General features: G+C 35.6%; 1 protein-coding gene across 1 annotated transcript; it reads right to left on the bottom strand.

Annotated features, from left to right (window-relative positions):
• Positions 1-2,103: 2,103 nt before the first annotated feature.
• On the bottom strand, positions 2,104-10,680 carry MNDA (myeloid cell nuclear differentiation antigen). The gene is given in 10 exon segments (XM_054247553.2): positions 2,104-2,275; positions 2,278-2,296; positions 3,543-3,707; positions 3,709-3,743; positions 5,488-5,556; positions 5,559-5,901; positions 6,829-6,996; positions 7,528-7,658; positions 7,987-8,033; positions 8,474-10,680. Coding segments are annotated over 10 exon segments (1,377 nt in total). The 5' UTR covers positions 8,848-10,680; the 3' UTR covers positions 2,104-2,249.
• Positions 10,681-25,756: the final 15,076 nt, after the last annotated feature.

Raw genomic sequence — 25,756 nt, 5'->3', positions numbered from 1 at the left:
ATCAATGGTAGCTTGAAGAGGATGGCATTGAATCTATAAATTACTTTGGGCAGTATGGCCATTTTCACAATATTGATTCTTCCTAGCCATGAGTGTGGAATGTTTTTCTATCTGTTTGTGTCTTCTCTTATTTTTAAGCTATGTGCGAAATCTCCAAACTCCTTCCACAATGATTGAACTAATTTACATCCCCCCCACCACCCTATAAGTCTTCTTTTTTCTCCTCAGCTTTGCCAGCATCTGTTTTTTGGCCTTTTAATAAGCATCATTCTAATTGGTGTGAGATAGTGTCTCATTGTTGTTTTAATTTGCATTTCTCTGATGATTAGTGGTGATAAGCAGTTTTTCATGTTTGTTGGCTACTCATGCCTTCTTTTGAGAAATGGCTATTCATGTCCTTTGCCTGTTTTTTAATGGAGTTATTTGTTTTTTGCTTGTTATTTTAAGTTCCTTATAGATTCTGGTATTAGACCTTTGTCAGATGCATAGTGAATGAATATTTTCTGCCATACTGTAGATTCTCTGTTTTCTCTGTTGATAGTTTATTTTGCTGCATAGAACTTCTTTAGTTTAATTAGGTCCTACTTGTCATTTTATGTTTTTGTTGCAATTGCTTTTGGGGACTTAACCAAAAATTTTTTTCAAGGTGGATGTTGAGAGGGATATTTATTGGGTTTTCTTCTAGGATTTTTGTAACATGAGGCCTTACATTTAAATCTTTACCCATCTTGAGTTAATTTATATATGGTGAAAGGTATGGGTCTAGTTTCATTGTTCTGCATATGGCTAGCCAGTTACTAAGTTTACTGAATAGGGAGTTCACTTATTGAACAGAAAGTTGTTTCCCTCTTGCTCATTTTTGTTCACCTTGTCAAAGATCAGATGGTTACAAGTGTTCAGCTTTATTTCTGAATTTTCAATTCTCTTCCATTGGTCTATGGGTCTGTTTTTGTGCCAGTAGCATGCAGTTTTAATTACTATGGCCTCATAGTATCGTTTGAAGTTGGATAATATTATGCCTCCAGTTTTGTTCTTTTTGCTTAGGATTGCTTTGGCTATTTGGGTTCCTTTTTGGTTCCATAAGAATTTTAAAATAGGCAATTTCTAATTCTGTGAAAAATGACATTGGTAGTTTAATAGAAATAGCATTAACTTTGTAAATTGCTTTGGACAGTATAGTCATTTTAACAATATTGATTCTTCCAAATAACCTATTTCTAGGATAATTCTATAATAATCAGAAAAGATGCTTGTTATAATTTTATTTTTCTGGAATTTGTTAAGACTTGTTTTGTGACCCAGCATGTGACATATTCTGGACAATGCTCCACGCAGACTTGAGGCAAATTCGTATTTTGATGCTGTTGTGTGGAATGTTCTGTTTATATCTGTTAGGTCCATTGGTGTATGGAATTGTTGATGTCTGGTATTTTCTTATTGAATAACTGCCTGGATAATCTCTTCATTATTGTGAGTACTGAAGTTTCCTACTATTACATTGCTGTGTATTTCTCTCCTCAGATCTGTTAATGTATGTTTTATGCTTTCAGTGCTCTAATTTTGAATACATGTGTATCTGCAAATCAGATAAATAGCATATGATGGATATGATAATCCACCCCAGCTAAGGGGGGGAATGTGTCTTGCATATATTGATATCTTTATGCAAATCACCAATGTTGTCCCCTTCAGAGAAACCAATGACCCAAATGGGCCCCTTCTGGAGGACATAATTGCAATAAGGAATCCTTTCCTCTAGGTCTACTACTTCCCTAGGCCACGGTGTTTGTTCATTTAAGCATGGGCTACATAAATGTAGGCATAGCCTTTACTGGGGTCTTATCCTCTGGATATAGACTCCAGTGTTGATAAGGCCCTGTGTGTCTCTCCCCATCTCCTTACTGTGCTTCACAGTGCACAAAGCATTCAGCCTCAAGCAGCTCACTACTGATCTTCAGAGAACAGAGGCAACACTTCGGGAAAATTATGTCCTTCAAAGAAAGATACTGTATTTTTTACCTTATGAATGTCATAAGTGCAAAATGTAATATCTAAAAAAAAATGGAAGCCTATAAGAAGAAAATTTTAATCCAGAAAGCAACCTAATCTATAACTTAGATATAAATTCTCTTAATATGCTAGAATATATCTACTAAATCCATTATTTAAATGTGTTACTGAAGATTTACACACAGCTATTAACAATTGTTTTAAGCAGAAGTTGTTTGTTGCATTGCAGCTTGCAGATTTCAATTAATATTCATTGGTCCTTCTTGTTTTTCTTGGTCTTGATGACCTTTAAAGAGAGATAAGAAAGATATAGTGAGACCCTAGGTATTGAAATGAAGCTCTGTTTATGCTTCTCCTTTCACCTTCCATATCTTTTCTTCCCATTGGCTACATTCTCCTCCCCTATGAAAGCTCATTAGTCACAAAATTATGATGATCTACGTTCAAAAAACTCATTTTCTTTCCATTAACTAATCCCTATTTGTCTTTTTCCTTCCTAAACAGACTTTTGAAATAAACTTCTGTGGTGTCCTGATTAACCAACTGCCCAGTTTTTAAAAAGTTTCGATTTTTAACATTTGCAGTCTGGTGGTATACATATTTTCACATGGATGATTTCAAAAGACACATGTTTAATTCCTGAATCTCCAACAATAAGCTCTCTTTAGTAAGGATATGAGTGAACTCCAGCACACTACTTCTAATAGATATCTCTGCCCCATGCCTAATCTCTCTGTAATGCAACTCCATAGATTGTCGCTGGAGTATTTTTTGCTAAAATGTCAAAGTGATCAGGCATTCTTCAGTGTAATTTTATTTCAATTTTTTATGTATTTTCAACAATGAAGTTCCCATTAATTTACTTCTGCTTCTTTTTTGTCTCTGGGCCTTGGCACTCCCCACCTCCCCGGCCTTTTAAAAAATATTTTGGTCCCACAGTCTTCTGCATCTACTGAATTTCATTTGTACAGAACTCATTACGCAGTGTCACACTTTTGGAATTTTCATGTGTCATTTCCCTTGCCTAAAAGTTATCCCAATGTCTTTACCATCCTAAAAAACTACTATCTACCACAGATCAGTTTATTATGATGTGCCAGACTGTGACACAATTAATATGTATGTATTGCCTCAACGTTTAAAACATCCTGAAGTGGAGGCTTCCGTTATTTTAGAGGACCAATGAAACTATTTCCCCAGTATCAGCCAACTAGTGCTTGTTAAAATCCAAGATTCAAATCACATCTGTCTTACTCAAAGCCCTGGCTCTTGAGCCCAATGTTCCCTGCACCTACACACACCTTTAAATCAATTAACACAGTATTATATCCTTTCTATCGCCGTGTGAATGCCTTTACCTTAATATCTTTTTTAAAATCCTCCACTTACAAATGAGCGCATGGGCATTGTTTAGGTTCTCCTTCCACCCGCTGGACTGTCTGAGTAATACATGAAGAATCTGGGGTTTTCCAAATCCTAAACACAATTATTTGCCTTTTTAGGAAACTCATTGTCTTCTATCCACTTCCCACCTTGATGAAACTGTTAATTCCACACATCAGTTTCAGCTTGTAGTCAATTGTTCTCAGTTGAAAGCAGAAGAGTCGAAACTTATCTCCTTCCTCACACTTGATATTGTGCCATTTTCCATTCCCCACTATGTCCATGGTTCCTGTATTATCCTGTATCATCCTGTATCTCATAGATTGTGTTCTTCTTGTGTACTATTTTCTGCAAAAGAAGATTAAAATCCTGTTTCTGAGAGTATTCTTAGTATCATATACACAAAAAAGAGCCTCATGACAAAGTTAATGCAATATGCACGACAGGAATGACAGATACAGATCATACATGTGGCTGGGCCTGCCATCTCACAAGGTCTATTTTTTATTATCTGGCTTTTTTTTTTTTTTTTGCTTTTGCTTTTCCTGCTCAAGGTATTTTTCTTCCTGCAGTTGTATACAACAATAAATATTTTCTTCTTTTCTCCTGCTACCACCTTCAGATCAGCTGAGAGTTAATGAAGCACCTAGATGTAGAGGAATCAAAAATTCCCATAGAACTTCTTGGCTCCTGGTCCTATGGAAAAACAAATATATGCTTTCCACAATTATTCATTCAGTTGATTATGAGGATTTTCACTTTATTATTATTTTACTTTTAAAAAATTTCAATAGCTTTTGGGGTACAAATGGTTTTGGGTTACATGGATTAATTATATAATGGCAAATTCCGAGATATTAGTGTACCCATCAACCAAATAGTGTATATTGTACCCAATATATAGTTTTGTATCCCTCACCACCCTCCCAGCTTCTTCCTTCTGGGTCTTGAAAGTTTGTTATATCACTCTGTATGTTTTTATGTTTTTGTGTATTTGTAGCTTAGCTCCCACTTATAAGTGAGCACATGCAATACTTGGTTTTCCACTCCTGAGTTACTTCAGGTTTTGAGAAATTTTAAAGAAGAAAACTCCTATAACATAATCATTTATTCTTTTTCAGCCTTCCTCATTACTTATTCTTTACCAATATCTTGTCGCCTTTGACCTCATTATAATTGAGCTCCCTCAATTTATAATGTCTCACACACTTAAGCTATTACTCATCAATTCTGTAATTGCATTTCTAAGCAAGATCTCTTAAAAAGAGTGTGAGAAAATGTGGAGGCAAATTTAAGGGGCTATCTTGAAAGACATGTATATAGGGTTATAAAGCAGTCAATCATATAAAATGTGAGTTGAATTCACAGAAATGTGTGATGTTTTAGAATGGAGAAAGGGATGGAATGCATTATCCTCACTAGCATCTTGAATTTGGACATGAACATATCAATAAAATTCTGTGCCTTTTAATTAACCCTTTTTTTGTAAATAATAGGATCAAATTGCCTTATCCTTTAAGTATCATGACATTCAATATTTCTCAGTTGTTTAGTGCTATCTTCATAAATAAATGAATACATAAGATAGAAGAGCAACAGCACAAATGTTTAGATTATATGGATAGCTGTTGAACGTATTTGCATTTATGAGCGTACCAGCCGATCCACTTGTTACTCCAAATGTATGTCACCACCAGAACTCAACCTCGGTAGCACAATTCATTATTCAAAATAACTTTATCAAAATTCAAAGTAAAATTATGAGCGCCCATTGGAATAGAGCTGAAAGAAATGATGTTATTCGCCTGAGCTTATTGATCTAGACCCTGTATTGTCCTAGCTCATTGTGGCTGACAAGAGATCATTATTGCCAATATTTCTTACTAACTCAAAGTCCTTACATTTGTTTTGGTGTAAGAAAGTTAATAAGTCACTTAGTCCTATTGCCTATTTTGTGTGACAGCTTCATCACTATCTCTAGTCAATATAAATGATTGTGTTCCAGTATTCAGACAGTAAGCAATGTCTGGCAAATTAAGACATTTAGTTCCAAGTCATGGTAGAGAAAATTAAAACAGAATTAAGGGATTTCCTTTTTTAACGTAAACAACCCGTACACTATTGTTCCAGATGCTTGCTTATAAAGATGATTGATCTTGGGATTTTATTTGCTCCTTTGATAATTCTGTTTGGGACCTCAAAATTTTGATCAATTTCAAACACAGATGATGCTTCATTTATTTCCATTATTCCTTTACATTCAAAATAATCAGATATGGTAATGACCTTCTTCTTCATGAATTTCTCTTTCAAGTCGGTATTGAAGACTTTCACTTGAAAAAATTGAGTCTCACTTGCCACTGTAGCATGAAACATTATGCTTTTCCCTTTTTCTGGGGACTCATATTTAAATGGCTCTGTTGTTTTCAGTACCATCACTGTCAATGGGCCCTTCTGGAGAACACTTCTTCTTGCATCCACCTGACGTAGGGCCTGGGTTTTCTGATTCTGTGTTGGGCGGACACAAGAAAATAAACTTAAAACTTTGAGCAGGAATACAAAGTCACTCTCCATGAGTGCCTCTGCAGAGCTTTCAACCCAGAAACTTTCACAGATATTTGGAGCTGGGGGCTAGGCTAGACAGGAATTGCTGGACAGAAAGGAAAGGCACGTGAGCTGGTGTAGTTTAGCTAGTGAAAGTTTAAGGTAACAGACAACAGGCTTGGAAATGAGATCACCCTCATTGACTCAGAATAACCTTCCTGAAGCAAAGCATGATCTTCCGCATGAACAACCTAGAGCAGTAGATGATGAAAGCATTGTTGTGAAGAAACTTAAAGATTCGAATATAATAACAAATCCAAATATCCACTCTACTTACTTAAATTACGAAAGAAATCCAAAAAATGAAAACAACTTGGATAGCATTAAAAAGGAAGGACCATGCCCACTACTAGTCTCAAACATTAAGAAATTCTAATTATCACTACTGTACTCTGCCATTTTGATGGCCCAATTCCTTTTTTCTTCCCAAGAAATAGTGCTGTTACAAGTGGAAAGACTTGGCTTGGTCTGGCTCAGCATATAAGTAGTCTCAGGCGGAGGATTTCCAGAAGCTATGTTCTCAAGGATGTAGACGGCAATTCACAGTGGCTAGAAGGCTAACAACAACCAAAGGAGACATTTGTTTATCTCTAATGTCCTCTCCCCACAGTGGCCTGGTCCATTTGAGTTGTAGTGATCACCTGTGGGTAATTGGACTTTATTTAGATGTGGCTTCTCACCAATGTGAACAAGTTACCATAATGTAGAAAACAGTTTTCCCACAGGAAATCACTAACAGAAAGTTATGCATGAGAGTAACAATAGTAAAAGTGGAATGCACTGTTACTGGGTTAAAAAATATTGGAGAAGAGGACCAGGAAGAGTGTGTACCTGAGTAAATGAAGTGTTGGATGGAGCTGATGATGGGGTCTGGGGTGCTGGGGGATGGCCCATAGCTTCAGATGTGCTGGCTCCTGAGGGATGTGGGGGCTGACTCTGCTCCTGGGTCACCTTGTTCCTTTTGACTCCAGTCTTTTCTTTGATAAGAGTTTTTCTTTTCTGAAAGCAGTTTAATTTTCCTATTAATGGGGTTTAGTATCAAAAGAAGCAGAGCAAATTTTCATTAAATCATAGTAAGTTCTATTTATATTGGATGGGATGTCCTTGGAAAATCCAGGGAATTACAACCTCTCACTTGAAGATGTGGAGGATAGATAATATTGGGTGTAGATTGTTGCACTACAGAGGAGATGGATGATTTCAACAGATGCATTACTCTTATCACCACCAAGGTGTGAGGAGAAGAGCACAGACTTGGAATGAGAAAATCCAGATTCGTATAAGCATGGGCAAGATATATATCAAACATGATGATTATCCCATTTTTATAATGGAGATGATAATATACTTATGTCACAGAAATTTTTTTATTACATTTTTATGATGCCTGGCTCTTTACCTATTACAAAGATGATCCAAAATTACTAATTTGGTAAATCTAAGCTGTGTTGAGATATTAACGAAGATCCACATGCCATAGCAGAGAATCTGCTGTGGGACTTTGATCCTGCTCCTCTTTCTCAGGCTTACCTGAGCTACAGGAATCTTCTCTCCTCCCTCAGATGTGAGCGTGTTTCTTGCGGTGGGTGCAGGTGCCGCAGGACCCACTTTTTCCTGGTTTCCTTTTTTCATTGGAGTGATTTCTTTTGCTTTCACATTTTCTTAGCAACTGACAAAAGAAAAGGGGCACAATAAACCTACACTGACCTAGACTGAAGTAGCTTATCTAAGACAGCTGAAGCAGTTTCAATACTACCTGCTGTCAGCTCCTGCATGAGAGTTCCGATGTGCCTGTTACCTCTACTGCATTACCCCAGCCTGGCTGCTAGGAGGCCAGCAGCAGCACGTAGGCACAGGAGCTGTCTCATTCTCCTCAGTGCTTTCCTCGTTCTTCCCCTGCACAGTGAGAACATGCTTCCTGTCCTGTGAACTCCATGTGCCTCAGTCAACCCTTCTCAGCCTTGTTCTCCTGCCATTTCTTTTAAATACCTAAGGCTTGCATGATGCTGACAGGTTGGTCATGTGCTGTGCAATATCTGTTCAAATGACAGAAATATGACCTGAAAGGAGATATGATCTGAGTTGTAATGTGGCAAAGTGCTAATGTTGGCTTCTGAATTAAAAAAAACGCCAGAGACTTATTAAGTGGAAAAAATCTACACATCTCTTAATAGAACTATTTGCTGTATAAATTGGTTAAATACAAATATTTCAAATAAACTACGTTTTAAAAAGTAGTTATTTTCATTTTCTGACATTTCTAATTTACTGAAAACCTCAGGTTCTCATAAATCCCTGTCTTTGGTTTTTTATCCCTACCCCAAATACATATTTCTAACTATATCAGTCTCTTTTATATGAAACATAATGCCCTAAATTGCCAACTGGTTGGTCTCTGAGGTGCCAACATTGCCATGACTGCTGAGTTATAACTTGGGAAAAGGATGTGCCAGCTATAACCAAGGTGGGTTTCTACTCAAGACTGGGGAGACTCAGGGCAGAGTAGCCATATGCAAGGTTTTTCCTATTACCTTTTGACTTCTCTTTTCGAAGCTTGTTAACAAGATTTTTAAGTAGTGACGTATCTCTAGCCAGTTCTATTAGTTTGTCTACACAGGCAACACCTGGGAACTTTTTTACCATCAAATCTAAAATCTGAATTCTGTTACATTCCTCTTGCATTTCTGAAGTTAGTCCTAAATCACAGGCCAGTAAGGACTTCATTGTTGTAAAATGATAATTATCCATGTTCTCTAATCCTTTCAGCAAAACAATTTTCTCGTATTCATTCACCATTTCTGAAGTCGTTGCTTGGCCTGTAAAGTAAAACGGACACACTACATTACACATTTATGCAGACAATTTTCAAAAATGAGACGTGCTTTTGTGAGTGAGTGGCCAGGCCAAAACGTTGTCCTTGGATGTGTCTGAGAAAAAGGAACTAAGTTACCAGATGTGTCACTGTGAACAATGGATCAAGGTTTGCTTCATTACGAAATTGTCAAGTTGTTCCCTTTTAATGTTGATTGCTGAGTTGGGTCAGAGGTGAATGTGGTGAAATTATGTTTGAAAACAGGTTATTGTTGCAGTGTTTACAGTATGGGTTCTGTGGTTTCAAAGTCCCTGGTTCCTGTTCTTTTTTTTTTGAGACAGAGTTTCGCCCTTGTTACCCAGGCTGGAGTGCAATGGCGCGATCTCCGCTCACTGCAACCTCCACCTCCTGGGTTCAGGCAATTCTCCTGCCTCAGCCCCGCGAGTAGCTGGGATTACAGGCCCCCCACCATGCCCAGCTAATTTTTGTATTTTTAGTTGAGACGGGGTTTCACCTTGTTGACTAGGATGGTCTCGATATCTTGACCTCGTGATCCACCCGCCTTGGCCTCCCAAAGTGCTGGGATTACAGGCTTGAGCCACCGCGCCTGGCCAGTTCCTCTTCTGATACTTTACTGGTGCCGGAGGCTACCCCTCAATGCCTGCCTCTTGGTTCCTGACTCTTCCCACACCCACTGTGATGGAAATTGCCTAAGTATAAATGGGCCGCAGCTGCTTACCTTCTGCCACAGCACTGCAGTTCTGAGTTGTGGAACAAACTGTAGTCCCTCTTGGCTCTTCTCTAATCAGCTCTCATTAGCATTTTGTCTCCCTGGGACTTACGACTTGTTCTCTGTGTCCTATCCATTTCCAAAATCGTCATTTTGCTATACTTCTATCTGCTTTCTAGTGTGGAATTGCAGCATTTATTTTTTTACCCATTTTTTTTTTTTTAAATAGTGATTATTTACCTCCAACTAGTCTTACTTTTACTGAAAGATTTTTGTCAGACAACCAAGTAGGTTTCTTTATGGATAGAGGAATACAGTAGAACATCTAAGGTCATGAAGAGGCAGGTATGGCTCTTAGTAAAATTGTGGCATAAAAGCAGTGTGTATATGAGAGAATTATTTAAAAATGCATACATATAAATCCAGGCAAGACACATGTCCATGCAGGCCTCAGAGAATGTTTAGATTTCACACTTAGCTGCAGAGTGAAAGTCCTCCCCTGAATAGTGCCAGATAAGAACATTGAGAGGGAGCTGTTTTTGCAAATGTCCAGTTTTCGACCAAAGGTATTCAAAGAAACAGGTAAACGTGGTCAATTTAAAAGAAAAAAACGAATCTCCAAAAACTTTCTCTAAAGGAACACAGCCCTCAGACTTTCTTGTCAAAGACTAAAACAACATTCTTAAATATGACCAATGAGTTAAAGGAAAATATGTACAGACAACTAAACAAAATCAGGAAATGATTTATAAACAAAATGAGAATATAGAATAAAGACAGAAATTACCAGAAAAACATCCCATAAATTCTGAAGCTGAAAAACACATTGATTGCGTTGTAAAATTCACTAGGGGAGTTTCTCAGCACACGCCAATAGGCAGAAAAATCAGTGAGGTTGAAGGCAGGTCATGTGTAATTATTAAGGCTGAGGAAGAAAATTTTAAAAGACATATGAAGGAAAATGAACAGAACCTAAATGACTTACAGTACATCATCAAGTGGGACAATAGATGTATTATGTAAGTCTGAAGAGGTGATGAAAAATAGAAAGGAATAACAAAATTATTTGAGTAAATAAGGACTGAAAACTTTCCAAATTTGAGAAAGGACAAAATGTACAGATACAAGAAACCAAATAAGCCGCAACCACGATAAACTCAAAAAAACTTACACTATGACACATTATCATCAAATTGCCAAAACTCAAAGACAAAATGAAAATCATTTAAAAAGCAGCAAGAAGAAGACAACTCGTTATATACAAGAAATCTTCAATAAGATTATAGCACATTTGTCAGCAAATTCTTTGTAGACCAGAAGGTACTGGGACAATACATTTTAAGTGTTTAAAGGAAAGTCTGTTCATCCAAAATACAATATCTGGAAACCTACCATTCATAAATGAGAAAAATTAAGACATTCCCAGATAAACATAAGCTTAAGGATTTCATTACCACTATATCTGCCCTTAAAGAAATACTAAAGGGATTTCTTCAAGCTGAAACACAAGGATGCTGGACAGTAACTAAAACTCATACAAAAATAAAAGTTCTCCATGAAAGGTGAATATATACATAAATATAAAAACCTGACTTTTGCTATTTTGATTTGTAATCACTTTTTATTATTTTATAGGATTTAAAACATGAAAGCAAAACAATTTATAAATCAATGGTAATTGGTACATAATATATAAATGCAATTTGTGACATTAATAACCTAAAATATGTTTTGGAGAGCTGTAAAGGAGTAAATATTTGGCATATGATGGAAACTAAGTTGGTGTCAGTTAAAAATAGATTGCCATAACTTTAGAATGGCATATGCAACCTGATGATAATCACAAAGATATCTGTAGGATATACACAAACGGAATAGAAGAAAATAAAAATGTTTTAGTACAGAAAATATCAACACAAAGAAGGCATTAAGAGAGGCGTGAGAGACAAAAACCTATTAAAACATATAGAAGACAAACAAAAAAAAAGGCAACAGTAAGTTCTCAGTTCTTCCTTATCAATAATTAGTTCAAAAGTAAGTGGTTTAAACTTACTAATCAAAAAGGATATATTAAAATTATATATGTGTACACACACACACATACACATATATAATTATATCCTTTTTGTGTACACACATACATATATATATGACAATGAATTTAAAAGCAGGGGATCCAACTATATGTTGCATACAAGAGGCTAGTTTTAGAGATCTAAGGATAAAGATAGAAAGAATAAAAAATATATTCCATTGAAATATTAAACAAAAGAGAGAAGAGTTTGCTATACTAGTATCAGATAAAATAAAAACAGTCAAAAACTGTTTTTGAGACAAAGAACAAAGAACATTACATAGTGATAAAAGGGCCAATTCATCTAGAAGATATAACAATAAAAAACATTCATGCACAAAACATCAGCACTACTAATATATGAAATAAACATTTACAGAATTGAAGGGAGAAATAGACAACTCTATAGTAATGGTAAGAGACTTTAATCTTCCACTTTCGATAATGAATAGAACAACCTGACAGAAGATAAATAAGAAAAAAGAAATATTGACAAACATTATAGACCACTTAGAGACCAATTATATCTAATAGACAGATGCAAAACAGTAAAGCCAACAACAGTAGAATACAGTTTTTCACACGAACATATGGAACATCATCCAAAAATAGACCACAAATTAGAACATCAGACAAGTGTTAATAATGTTAAATGTTTGAAATCATACAGAGTGTATTTTCTTATCACAATGGAATAAAACTAGAAATCAACAGAAAGAAAACTAGAAAATTCATGAACATGTGAAAATAAACAACACACTCAATGAAATAGATACAAAGAATCACAAGTCAAATTTGAAGCCTTATTTAGAGAAATTATATGAAAACACAATGTATTATTTCATTAAATGCAGAGAAAATGGTGGTGAGGGTAATTTATAGATTTAAACAACTACATTTACCAAGAAGAATCTGAAATCAACAATCTGACTTTACATCATATAGAACTTGAAAAAGTAACAAACTAAATCCAAAGCCATCAAAAAGAAGGAAAAAAGAAAAACTAGAAATAAAATCAAAATGAGAAAAATAATGAAAATTAATAAAAATAAGAGTTGGTTCTCAGAAAATATAAATACTGACAGTACTTTAACTGAATTGACATAGATGAAAAGGAGACTCAAATAATAAAATCACAAACTAAAAAGGGAACATGACAACAGATTTCACAGAAATAAAGAGAATTATAAAAGAATACTTTGGACAATTATATAGAAATAAGTGGGATAACCTAAATAAATTGGATAAATGGATAAATTCTTAGAAACATACAACCCACACATTTTGAATCATAAAGAAACAGAAAATCTGAACAGTCATATGACTAGTAAGGAGAATGAATCAGAAATCAAAAACCTCTCAATAAAGAAAAGTACAGACTAAATGGTTTTACTTGTAAATTCTACCAAACATTTATTTATTTATTTTTCAATTCTTTTTTTTTTTGAGACGGAGTTACGCTGTTGTTACCCAGGCTGGAGTGCAATGGCACGATCTCGGCTCACTGCAACCTCCGCCTCCTGGGTTCAAGCAATTCTCCTGCCTCAACCTCCCAAGTAGCTGGGACTACAGGCGCACACCACCATGCCCTGCTAATTTTTGTATTTTTAGTAGAGACGGGATTTCACCTTGTTGACCAGGATGGTCTCGATCTCTTGACCTCGTGAGCCACCTGCCTCGGCCTCTCAAAGTGCTGGGATTATAGGCGTGAGCCACCGTGCCCGGCTCTACCAAACATTTAAGGAATTAGGACCAACATTCTTCAAAGTCTTTCAAAAAATTGGAAAGAAGTCAAATGGTGTTTCTATTTCTAGATACTTGAGGAATCGCCACACTATCATAGACAATGGTTGAATTAATTTACACTCCCACCAATAGTGTAAAAGTGTTCCTATTTCTCCACAACCTCTCCGGCATCTGTTGTCTCCCGATTTTTTTAATGATCACCATTTTAATAGGCATGAGATGGTATCTCAATGTGGTTTTGATTTGCATTTCTCTAATGACCAGTGATGATGAGCAGTTTTTCATATGTTTGTCGGCTGCATAAATGTCTTCTTTTGAAAAGTGTCTGTTCCCCAAAGGACTATAAATCATTCTACTATAAAGATACATGCACAAGAATGTTCATCATGGCACTGTTTACAATAGCAAAAACCTGGAACCAACCCAAATGCCCATCAATGATAGACTGGATAAAGAAAATGTGGCATCATACAATACTATGCAGCCATAAAAAAGAATTAGTTCATGTCCTTTGCAGGGACATGGATGAATCTGGAAAGCATTATTCTCAGCAAGCGGACACAACAGAAAACCAAACATCACATGTTCTCACTCATAGGTGGGTGTTGAACAATGAGAATGCATGGACACAGGGAGAGGAACATCACACACTGGGTCTGTTGGGGGTGGGGGCCTGGGGAAGGGATAGCAGTGGGTGAGGAAATTGGGGAGGGATAACATTGGGAAAAATACCTAATATAGGTGATGGGGGGGATGGAGGCAGCAAACCACCATGGCATGTGTATACCTAAGTAACATTCCTGCAATATCTGCACATGTACCCAAGAACTTAAAGTATAATTTAAAAAATTGAAAAGAAGGGAACACTTCCAAACTCATTGTATGACCCAGCATTACTCTAATACAAAGCCAGACAGAGGCACTAGAAACATAAAATTTACTAATCCATATCCCTTATGCATATCGATGCATTTTTTTTCAAAATATTAGCAAACATAAATACATTTATTTATACATCATCACCATTTACAGTTTATTCCTGGTTTGCAATGATGGTTTATCATACAACAGTCAATTAACACTCTTAATGGTAAAAGACTGAAAACATTTCTTTTGTCTTTTTGAGACAGAATCTTGCTCTGATGGCCAGGCTGGAGTGCAGTGGCGTGATCTTGGCTCACTGCAACCTCTGCCTCCCAGGTTCAAGCAATTCTCCTACCTCAGCCTTCACAGTAGCTGGGATTACAGGTGTGTGCCACCATGCCTGGCTAATTTTGTGTTTTTAGTAGAGACAGGTTTTCACCATGTTGGCCAGGCTGGTCTTGAATTCCTGACCTCAGGTGATCCACCAGCCTTGGCTTCCCAAAGTGCTAGGATTTGGGAAGGGGTTAGCCGCTGCACCTGGCCACCTTTCTCTTATTCCTGAAAGATGAAGAAAAATACAAGGATGCCCATTTTTTCACTTCTAAAAATCAATTAAGATAATATACCACATTACCAAAATGAAAGATGAAAAAAACACATGATCATTTCGAGTGATGCAAAAAATAAAGCATTTGACAAAATTAAATAAGCTTTTATATTAGAAACACTCAATAAACTAAGAATAGGAGAAAAATCACTTCAACATAGTAAAGTCTATATACAAAAACACCATAGCTAACAATATTCCCAGTGGTAAGAGACTGAAAACACTTCTCTTGCTCCTGAAAGATTAGGAAAAAGACAAGGATGCTTCTTTTCCCCAATTCTGTTTGAGATAGTACTGAAAGTTTAAACCAAACAAACACAAAAAGGCAAGAAACTGAAAATATACTATGTTTAAATAAGAGAAAAGGTAAATTATCTCTCTTTATAATTTGGTGATATAACCTTATATGTGAAAAGTTCCAAAGATTCTATGTAAATACTAAGAATTGATAAACAAATCCAGCTAAGTTGCAAAATCAAAAGCAACATACACAAATCAGTTGTGTTTCTATACATTACAATGAACATAAAGGAAATTAAGGAAACATTTTTTTCCATATATAATAGCTTAAAGTAGTAAAATAGGAAAAACTTAATCAAGGAGGTAAATTATACAACATTGAGAAGGAGTTAAATAGGAAAAACTTAATCAAGGAGGTAAATTATACAACGTTGAGAAGGAGTTAGAGTCATCAATATACATGGGAAGGTATCTGTGTTCAGGTATTAGAAGACTAATACAGTTAAGGTGTCAACACCCAAGGAACTGCATATGCAATGCAATTTGCAATGCAATCTGTAATGCAAAATCCCAGAAGTGTTTTTTACACAAACACACAAATTTGTCTTAAAATTAATGTAGAATTTAAACAGACTCTAAATAGTCTTTTTTAATCTTTCAAAAGAAGAACATGGAGGTTTCAGACTTCCTGCTTTCAAAACTTCTTACAAAAACACCATAATCAAAACAGTGTGGTACTGGCATAAAGACAGACACAAAGAACAATGGAATATGATAGATAGCATAGAAATAAACCCTGAAAAATATGTTTAAGTGATTTTTGACATAGGTGTTATGTTCGTTTAATCATTAAAGAACAATCATCTCAAAAATGCTGTTAGGCAATTAGGATGTCTATATATAAAATAGTGAAGTTGGACCTTTACCAACATCATATACAAAATGTAACTCAAAGTAGATCAAATGCATAAATGTAGGAACTAAAACTATGTAACTCTCAGAAGAAAACAAAGGGGAAAGGCTTCCTGACACTGGATTTGGTAATGGATTTCTTGGATATGACACTGATAGCACAGGCAACAACACAACAATAAAAGAGAGAAATTAGACTACAACAAAATTAAAAATTTCTATACATCAAAGACACAATTAACAGAGTGAAAAAGGGAACCTAGAGAATGAGAGAAAATATTAATAATGTATGTATTTGATGAGTGCTTAACATCCAGAATATACAGCAAACTCCTTCAGATCAACCCCAACAACAACAGAATCCAAATAGTGTGATAAAAATTGATAAAGGACTTGAATATATACTTTTTCATAGGTGCTATACAAATGTCCCAATCAGCACATATAAATATGCCCAACATCAATAATCTTTACATAAATGCAAGTCAAAACCAAAAAACCACAACAAGATATAACAATTAAAAACATACATGCACAAAACATCAGCATTCCTAGGATGAAGTTTTTTGGTTCTGCCAAAAAAATAACAGCAGAAATAACCAGTGTTGGTGAGGATGAGTAGAAAAGGGAAACCTTGGGCCTCATTGGTAGAAATGTAACATAGTTCAGATGCTATGAAAATAAATGTGATTCTTACTCTTAAAAATGAAATTACCATATGATTCAGTAATTTTACTTCTTGATATATTCCCAAAATAAGTGAAAGTGGGATCTCAAATAAATGTATGTACGTCTATGTTCATTGCAGCATTAATCACAACAGAAAAATGTGAAATAAATAGAAGTGTCTGCCAATGGATGAATGAATAAAAAGAAATATGATTTATTATATATTTTATGGCAAATAGATAAAATGGAATATTATTTTACCCTAAGAAGAAAGAATATTCTGACACATGCTACAATATAACATGGATAAACTTTGTGACCATGAAATGAAAAAACCTAGTCATAAAAAACACATAAATATTATGTGATTAAACATATATGAAGAGTTAGAGTTTTCAAATTTATGGAGACAGAAGGTAGCATGATGTTTGCCAGGGTCTGGAGTAAGGGGAATGGTGAAATTATTGGTTAACGGATTTTGAGTTTGAGTTTTGCAAGATGCAAAAGGCTTCTGGAGGCTGGTTGCACAACAGTATGAAGGCATTTAATACTACTGAACTGTACACTTGAAAATGTTTAAGATGACACATTTTACATTACCTTTCTTAATACAGTTAAAGAAAATAATTATTATATTCAACGCTTTAGAAGTTTGGCAGTGAAAATATCCATACCTACAGCTCTTGGTGAAGAACTACTTATTATGAAAAGAAATCTAAGAAATGTTGGAGGCCAAAAGGGAAATAAGAGTAAAGAGATAATTAGCATTCTTACTATCTTAAAAATAAAGCAAGCCAGAATCAAAGAGAAGAAAACAGGAAATACATGAACATACTCTTACAGTTGGAGTTTATGTTTGGGGCACCGGAAGATATGAGAGTCTGCTAAGGGGTTTGTCTTTAAGGAAAATATAGATTTTTTAAAAATAAGAAACATGGCAAGAAAGAAGAAAGCACAGAATAAGTGCTATAAATGGAAACAAAGTAAGATAGCAGAGCCAACAGATACCTTTATAGAATGTACGGATCTGGACTAAACTTATCAACTAAGAGGAAAAATTTTCAATTTGTATTAAAAATAAATCCAGTCATATGTTGTGGACAAAATACAAATAAACCATAAGATCACTTAAGTTTGAGAAACAGCTAGAAAAAGTTGTATTTCAAACTCTAACTTAAAGAAAGATCTGTTAGGAAAAATAGTGTAGCTTAAAATAGGTTTTAGTCAATAAGTATCAGTGCATAGTTTCACTACGTAATGGTAAAGTATGCGGCTGTAAAAAGATTTATTAAATTATGTAATATATAATCTGTTATTACTCTATGAGGCAGCATATAGAACATTTTTCCTTCTCTTTAAACACACACATAACATATATACTTAGATATGCATATTCTCTGTAAAAATGTATGGTAGAAATCAAAAGAACTACAATGAGAAATTAACAAAATCACGATTAGAGTTGGAGATTTCACCATCTCTCTCTGTTACTGAGAGGTAAAAAAATAGCTTAGATTTAGATTTTTCAAACATGATTAACAAGCTTAATTAAGAAACTTTAACTTAAATAGGATTTGGAATCCAACACTTATAAACTCTTCTCAAGCAGGCATTAAATAATTAGAAAACATTCATCAGTTACTAAGCCATAAAAACATCAAAATGTATCCCCAAGAAGGTAATATATAATTGATTCTCCCCATCTTTTCATTATACCTTGAACAAAAAAAGTAATCTGTGACTGAGTAAAGCATAGACAATTTGAAAAAGAGAAATACTTCTTCTTAAACTTGTTGTAAAATGAAGCATAAAATAAAACTGATTTATGAAAAAGTAAAGATTATTTTTGAGTAAACGCTTGTAAAATTGAGAAATTATCTAACGTGTGCACATGTCCCTTCTCTCTAAAATTGAGATGAAGTCATATAACAGAGATTTATGTCCTGGTTTATTTTTTACTAAATATTACTTCATAATAATTTTCTCACAGGACTGTCTCGTCTTTTAACTTAGGCTCAAACCCAGTCACCGAGTTTCCTACTCATCCTCCAGCCAAGAAAACAAAGTATCTCTTCTAAAGATCAATTTATATCAACAGACATCTGAGAATTAATTTTAAAATTTGGTGTAGACAAGATGCATTTTTTTTTGTTCATATCCCAGGTGTGGTTGAATAAAAGATACCTATTTTCTACCTAGACAGGTAAAGGATTCCGTTCTCAGTTTTCTGAATACGATTGATACAATTCTTTCATAATTAATTCTCCACTGTAATGGTGTGGTTACCAACTGAGTACCCAGATCTTTCACTAAAGAACTTCCCAGAAATCTCACCTTAATGGATGCTTCTTCCAAAATAGTCTTCAGAAATTCTGGAGTCACTGTCTTGTTTAGGATGGAATCACTGTCTGTAAAGCTTTGGAAAGATTAAACTTCAGACTACTATAATCTTGGAAAGGGCTGAGAAAATGAAAGCTAACAAGGAAAAACAGCACCTGTTAGAGCCACTGAAAATCTTAATTGTAGATGGCCTTCCCACACTGTACTGACTCCTAACTAGAAAGAAGTTATGTAATCATGAAACAATTTTGAGGCTGTCAACCTTTGTAGCTTTCTATTTCAGATGTCAGAGAAACTGGACAGTTCCTCTTTGCAAAACGTAATCTCAGTCACAAGGAGAAATGATAGCAAACAGTGCTTCTTTCCTTTTTTGACTTACAGATACTTGCTGGAAGGAGCTTCAAACTCAAAACTTTCTTATAAAGCTAACTTAGATATAGGTCATTAGAAACTGGTAGCCCCTTGAATGAGTATCTTAATGTCAAGTGAGAAAGGTGAAACACCAAGGTTTCTCCCTCCTTTCCCATTCCCAGAGTGGCAGAAGCAGATCTTGGTAGAGATATCTATTGCTACCAGAACTTGTCTTCATCTCTTGGTTATGAGCGGGTCTACTATAAAATTGTTTTTGTTTAAATAGTACCTACATATTCACTTGGTTATTGATAACTGATACACCTGAAGCTTGACAAAGACAGAAATTCATTATGAATATATAAATTGTTACTCAAATAATTTGAAAGAGTTTCATACCAGCTGCTCTCTTGAGTATAACTGAGCTGCCTTAACTTGATTATTAAATTCATGATCAGTCATGCTTTCTGCATTATTTATGGATAGTCAGTTTATATCATGATTGAAACCTTGAAAGTTCTGGAAGAGCACTGAACCTCTGGAATGATAGGGGGCCTGATAAACCCTTTGTACTGCAAAGTTTTTTATTTTCTCTGTAAAGAACAGTGAGTGCACTACAAAGTATCATAACTCTTTTTGTCAAACGAATGGTACCAGTTAGTAGACAGTGCTGTGATTACCAACTAGCTGATCTGTAAGCAAAATGTGGTCATGAGTGGAAAAGGATCCCCAAAACAGCTAATAGGGGAAAATGATCCAAGGCCATCTGAGGGAAGAATAAAACTGATTGTCTTAATCCAAATCAGCAACATAGAGAGTTAACGTTTGGATTTGGAAACTGTCTGAATAACCCCTCTAAGGAAAGAGTAAATCAGAAAAAGCCAAGAGGATCTAGAATGGCAGCCACTAACACATGTGGGTGTTCATTGTTTCAGTTTCTCACTTATGTTGATGCTTTGAGTAGGTCTTAAGGTAAAGGGTAAAGAGAAACACAAGGAAAACTCATTGGGATCCCCAGTTCCGTGTTTGGGAATCAAAGGACCTCATGACAGGAGTTACCACGTTTCACGACAGCTTTCTGCCCTGATATGGTTCAGCTCTGTGTTCCCACCCAAATCCCATCTTGTAGCTCCCATAATTCCCACTTTTTGTGGGAGGGACCTGGTGAGAGATGACTGAATTATGAGGGTAGATCTTTCCCATGCTGTTCTCATGATAATGAATGGGTCTCTTGAGATCTAATAGTTTTAAAAAATGGGAGTTGCTCTGCACAAGCTCTCTCTTTGCCTGCTGCCATCCACATAAGATGTGACTTGCACCTTCTTGCCTTCCACCATGATTGTGAGGCCTCCCCAGCCATGTGGAACTTTAAGTCCAATAAGCCTCTTTCTTTTGTAAAATGCCCTGTCTTGGGTATGTCTTTATCAGCAGCATTAAAACAGACTAATATAGTAAATTGGTACCAGGAGAAGGGCACTGCTGAAAAGATACCTAAAAATGTGGAAGCAACTTTGGAACTGGGTAACAGGTAGAGGCTGGAACAGTTTGGAAGGTTCCGAAGAAGACAAGAAAACATGGGGAAGTTTGGAACTTCCTAGAGTCTTGTTGAGTGGCTTTTGACAAAAACGCTGATAGGCATATAAACAATAAGATCCAGGCTGAGGTGGTTTCAGATGGAGATGAGAGACTTGTTGGGAACTGGAGCAAAGTTTACTCTGTGGCTCTTGTTATGTTTTAGCAAAGAGACTGGTGGCATTTTGCCCCTCCCTTAGAGATTTTTGTCTTAGAGCTTGAGAGAGATGATTTAGGGTGTTTGATGGAAGAAATTTCAAAGCAGGAAAGCATTCAAGATGGGACTAAAAAAATTTGTTGTAATAGAGGGGATCTTTATCAATCTGATGAAGGACATCTACAAGAAACCTAAAGCTGACATCATACTAAATACTGAGAAATCCCAAGCTTTCCTATCAAGACGAGGCACAAGACAAGGGTGTTCCCTCTCACCACTCCATTTCAACATTGTACTGGAAGGTCCAGTAAATGCAATATGACAAGAAAAGGAAATAAAAGCTGTATAAATTGAGAAAAAAGAAATAAAACCGTCTTTTTTCACAGTTATCATAATTATCTATGTAGAAAAACCAAAAGAATCAACAACAATAACAAGAGAAAAACTCCTGGAACTAATAAGTGATTATAGCAAGACTGCAGGATACAAGGTTAATATAGGAAATTTCATTCCTAAATGCTAGAAATGAACACGTACAATTTGAAATTAAAAACACAGTAGCATTTCTGTTAGCATAAAGAAAAATGAAGTAGGTACAAATCTAACAAAATATATTCAATAGCTACATAAGGAAAACCATAAAACTCTCATGAAAGAACCATAAACGTACTAAATAAAAGTAGGGGTATTTTATGTTCATGCGAAGTAAGACTCTATATTGATTGCCAAGATGTCACTTCTTCCCAATTTGATTTATAGGTTCAATGCAATCCCAATTAAATCATAGTAAGATATTTTGTGCATATCAACATTTTTCTACATTTTTATTGTATATATTTAAAAAGTGCAACATCTTTCATATATTTATATATACTGAAATGATTATCATAGTGATACAATTAACATATCCATCTTCTCACAAAGTTACCTTTTTCATTTTGTAACATAAGCACCAACAATCTAATTTTTTTGCAAAAATCTTAAGTCTAGTACAATATTATTAACTGTAGTCCTTATGTTGCATTATGGATCTCTAGAATTATTCCTACTACATATCTGCCACTCCATGTAAAGTTTAGAATCAATCTGTTGATAGCACAAGTATATTAAATGGCATTTGACATCATTAGCTATTCATGAAATGCAAATTAAAACCTCACATCTGTATCACCTCACATCTGTTAGGATGGCTATTAGCAAAGAGAGACAAGCGTTAGTGAGGATGTGGAGAAAAGGGAACCCCTGTACACTGTAGACAGAAATGTAGATTGTACAGTCACATTAGTATGGAGATTCCTAAAGAAATTAAAAATAAAACTCATGGAAGAAGTAATTAATAAAGTTGGGCTTTATTAAAATTAAAAATTTATCCTGTAATCCCAACACTTTGTGAGGTCAGGGAGGTGTGGATCACTTGAGGTCAGGAGTTCAAGACCAACCTGGCTAACATGGTGAAACCCTATCTCTACTAAAAATCCAAAATTTATCTGGGCGTGGTGACACATGCCTGTAGTCCCAGCTACTCAGAGGCTGAGGCAGGAGAATTGCTTGAACCTAGGAGGTGGAAGTTGCAGTGAGCCAAGATCATGCCACTGCACTCCAGCCTGGTCAACAGAGTGAGACTCCATCTCAAAAAAAAAAAAAAAAAATTCTACTCTGCCAAAGACATTTTAAAGAGAATAAAAAGACAAACCACAGATTGAAAAAAAATATTTGCAAAAGATGTATCCAATAAAAGACTGTGGTGGGTACAAATCTAACAAAATATATTCAGTATCTACATAAGGAAAACTATAAAACTCTTATGAAAGAAACATAAAAATACCAAAATAAAAAGAGAGGTGTTTTATGTTCATGGGAAGTAAGACTCAATATTGATTGTCAAGATATCAGTTCTTCCCAACTTGATTTATAGATTCACAAATATATAAGAACTATTAAAACTAAACAATAAGAAAATGCACAACCTGATTTTTAAAAATCTGGAAAGGATCTAAACATATACTTCACCAAAGAAGATATGTATATGAAAAATAAGCATATGAAAAGATGCTCAACATCATATGTTCACAGGGAATTGCAAATGAACAATAACGAGATACCACTACACATTTATTAGAGTAGCTAAAATCCAAACCCTGACAATACCAAATGGCGGTGAGGATGTGGAGCAACAGAACTTTTATCAATCGCTGGTGGAATTGCAAAATGGTACAGCCACTTTGGAAGACAGTTTGACAATTTCTTAGAAAACTAAAAATACTCATACATTCCAACACTTGTTCTCCTTGGTATTTACCTAAAGGAGTTGAAAACTTATGTCCACACAAGAAGCCTTCAGACACAATTATAGTGTCTTTACTCCACGTTCAGAAGCAACCAAATGTCCTTCAGTAGGTGAGTAAATCAGTAAACGGTGGTATATCCAGACATTGGAATATTATTCAGCCTTAGAAGAAACGTGACGTTAAGACTTGAGAAGATGTGGAGGAACCTTAAATGTGTATAATTAAATGAAAAAAACTAATCTGAAAAGACTATCTACTGTATAATTCTATAAAGACAAAAGTATAGAGAGTAAAATCAGTGGTAGCCATTTGGTTGTGGGAAGAAAAGGAGTAAATGGAGAACAGATCGTTTTTAGGGCAGTGATGTATGATACTATACTGGTGGATGCATGTCATTTTGCACTTGTCTAAATGTTTTGAGTGCACAATGCCAAGAGCGAGCCCTAATATAAATTGCAGAATGTGTCAATGTTGGACACATGTTCACCGATTGTAGCAAATGTACCTCTCTGGTGGGGGATGTTGATGATAAGGGAGGTAGTACAGGTGTGGGGTGAGGGGCATATGGAAACTGTGATTTCCATTTCATTTGTTGTAAATCTAAAACTGCTCTAAAAAATAAAGTAGATTAAACAAAAAAAGAAGGTACTATGGAATTTAAAGATAACATTTCTTTGTCATAAAACATCCAGGAAGGGGAGAGCTTGTAAGCAGCCCCGTCAGTGAGTGATCGCCCTGTGGTAGGGTTTTAGTAGCCTGGCTGCTGCTAAAAGCAGACGAGAACTTGTATTAACTGAACTTCTTCTCTATGCCGGACTTTAATCACCGTTCTTTTTCATATCCCCGAATTCTTCCCAATAACTTCTCAAGGCTGGTATGCGTCAGTTGAAACGCTTTATATCTCTGGGTTTTCTTTCTAGGCCATGGCCAAAAGAGCACCATGGTCTGTTTGCCTCTTGTTGGAAGTGAAGTTTATATCCTCAAAGAGAACTGAGTCCAGGTCAGTTTCAGAAGTGACTTTGCCCACTTTTAAGCAGTCTAGTCAATAAGTAATTGCAGGACTTCTGCAGTGGCACTCATATTCCACACAAATAAAAACTGTTTGGTGTTTTGGCCCTTTGTTGAACTTCTGAACGGAATGATACACTTACGGATTCAGGAGTCTTTGTGTTCTATTAGGTATGATATGTGTAACTATCATGTGAACAATAATAGGAATCAACAAATTTTTAAGCACCTACTATAAGCCAACTTAAATTATCTTAATTCTTTCAGCAGCCTCCCAATTAAGTATTATCGTCAGTTTTGCAAATGAGGCACAAAGGGTTAGCTACATTGCACTACAATTTACAATGACGTTTTATGGAATTAGAATGAAAACTCACTTTTCTGACTGTATGTTCTATTATAACCAACATTGAAAATTGTGTTTGTGGTCTTGTCTTTTAGTAGTTTCTGAGAGTGAATCATGAGAAACAGCACTGTCTGTATGTGGATGGGTTTGCAGACAACCAGAGATGTACGGACAGGCAGATGAGCTGACTGCATTTTTTTTTTTTAAAGAAAATGACAGTTTAAAAAATGCTCTGAAAGAAGAAACAAGTATGGTCACATCTTTTTTAATTTTGAACTCCCATGGTCTACATTCCTCTTTTTGTGTGTTGGATTGCTTTGATGTATTTCAAAGAAGGATTCAAGCAATTAACTTGATCTGCTTTCTCTTGATGCTTTTACCCTGGTTTCAAAATGAAAAACACCATTTATCATAGTTCAAAAAAAATTTTAAATGTATGATGCTCAAGGAATGTGTGTGACCCACTTTGTGCAAGTTAGTTAGTAGCAAAGCCTAGATTAAAAGTCAGGTCTCCTGACTCCTAATCTACATCTCCACAGTGACTCCTATGAATGTAGGAAACATTTCCCTTCTGTATGGTTCAGGCAAAGTCTCCTAATCAGGCCTGGAGAAGGGACTCCTAGTTGGACTGTATTCTAGAGCCGTTTCTTTTACATCCTGATCTACATTCCCCTGTTCCCAATTAGCATTAATCGAGGGAGAAAGAAGAGAAAACGGAAGCCTCCCCAAAGCTCCCTGTTCTACAACTCACGGAGGGGGTGGTCTCTGTAGAGAAAATGTTGATAATTACAGAAGTTGAGGCTGTGAATCATTCCATGGCACCAGCTCCCTCCTGGGAACTATTTCCTTGTGTCTCTCCCTGGCTTCCCCAGCTCAATTAAGCAGCTTGTTTGCTTTCTCATTAGCAAAACTTGTTAGCACTTTGTTCTATTCTCCTGAGTTGCTTAGGAAAAAAGTTTTGTGGGAGGATTTGCTTCACTGGATAGGTCTGACTCTCATGTTCTCTATGAAATACTGAGGTACCCAGGTCCCCCAAACAGGCC

This window comes from Callithrix jacchus, chromosome 18, assembly GCF_049354715.1.
Source record: "Callithrix jacchus isolate 240 chromosome 18, calJac240_pri, whole genome shotgun sequence".
NCBI lineage: Eukaryota > Metazoa > Chordata > Mammalia > Primates > Cebidae > Callithrix > Callithrix jacchus.
This window is presented reverse-complemented; position numbering and strand designations above follow the sequence as displayed.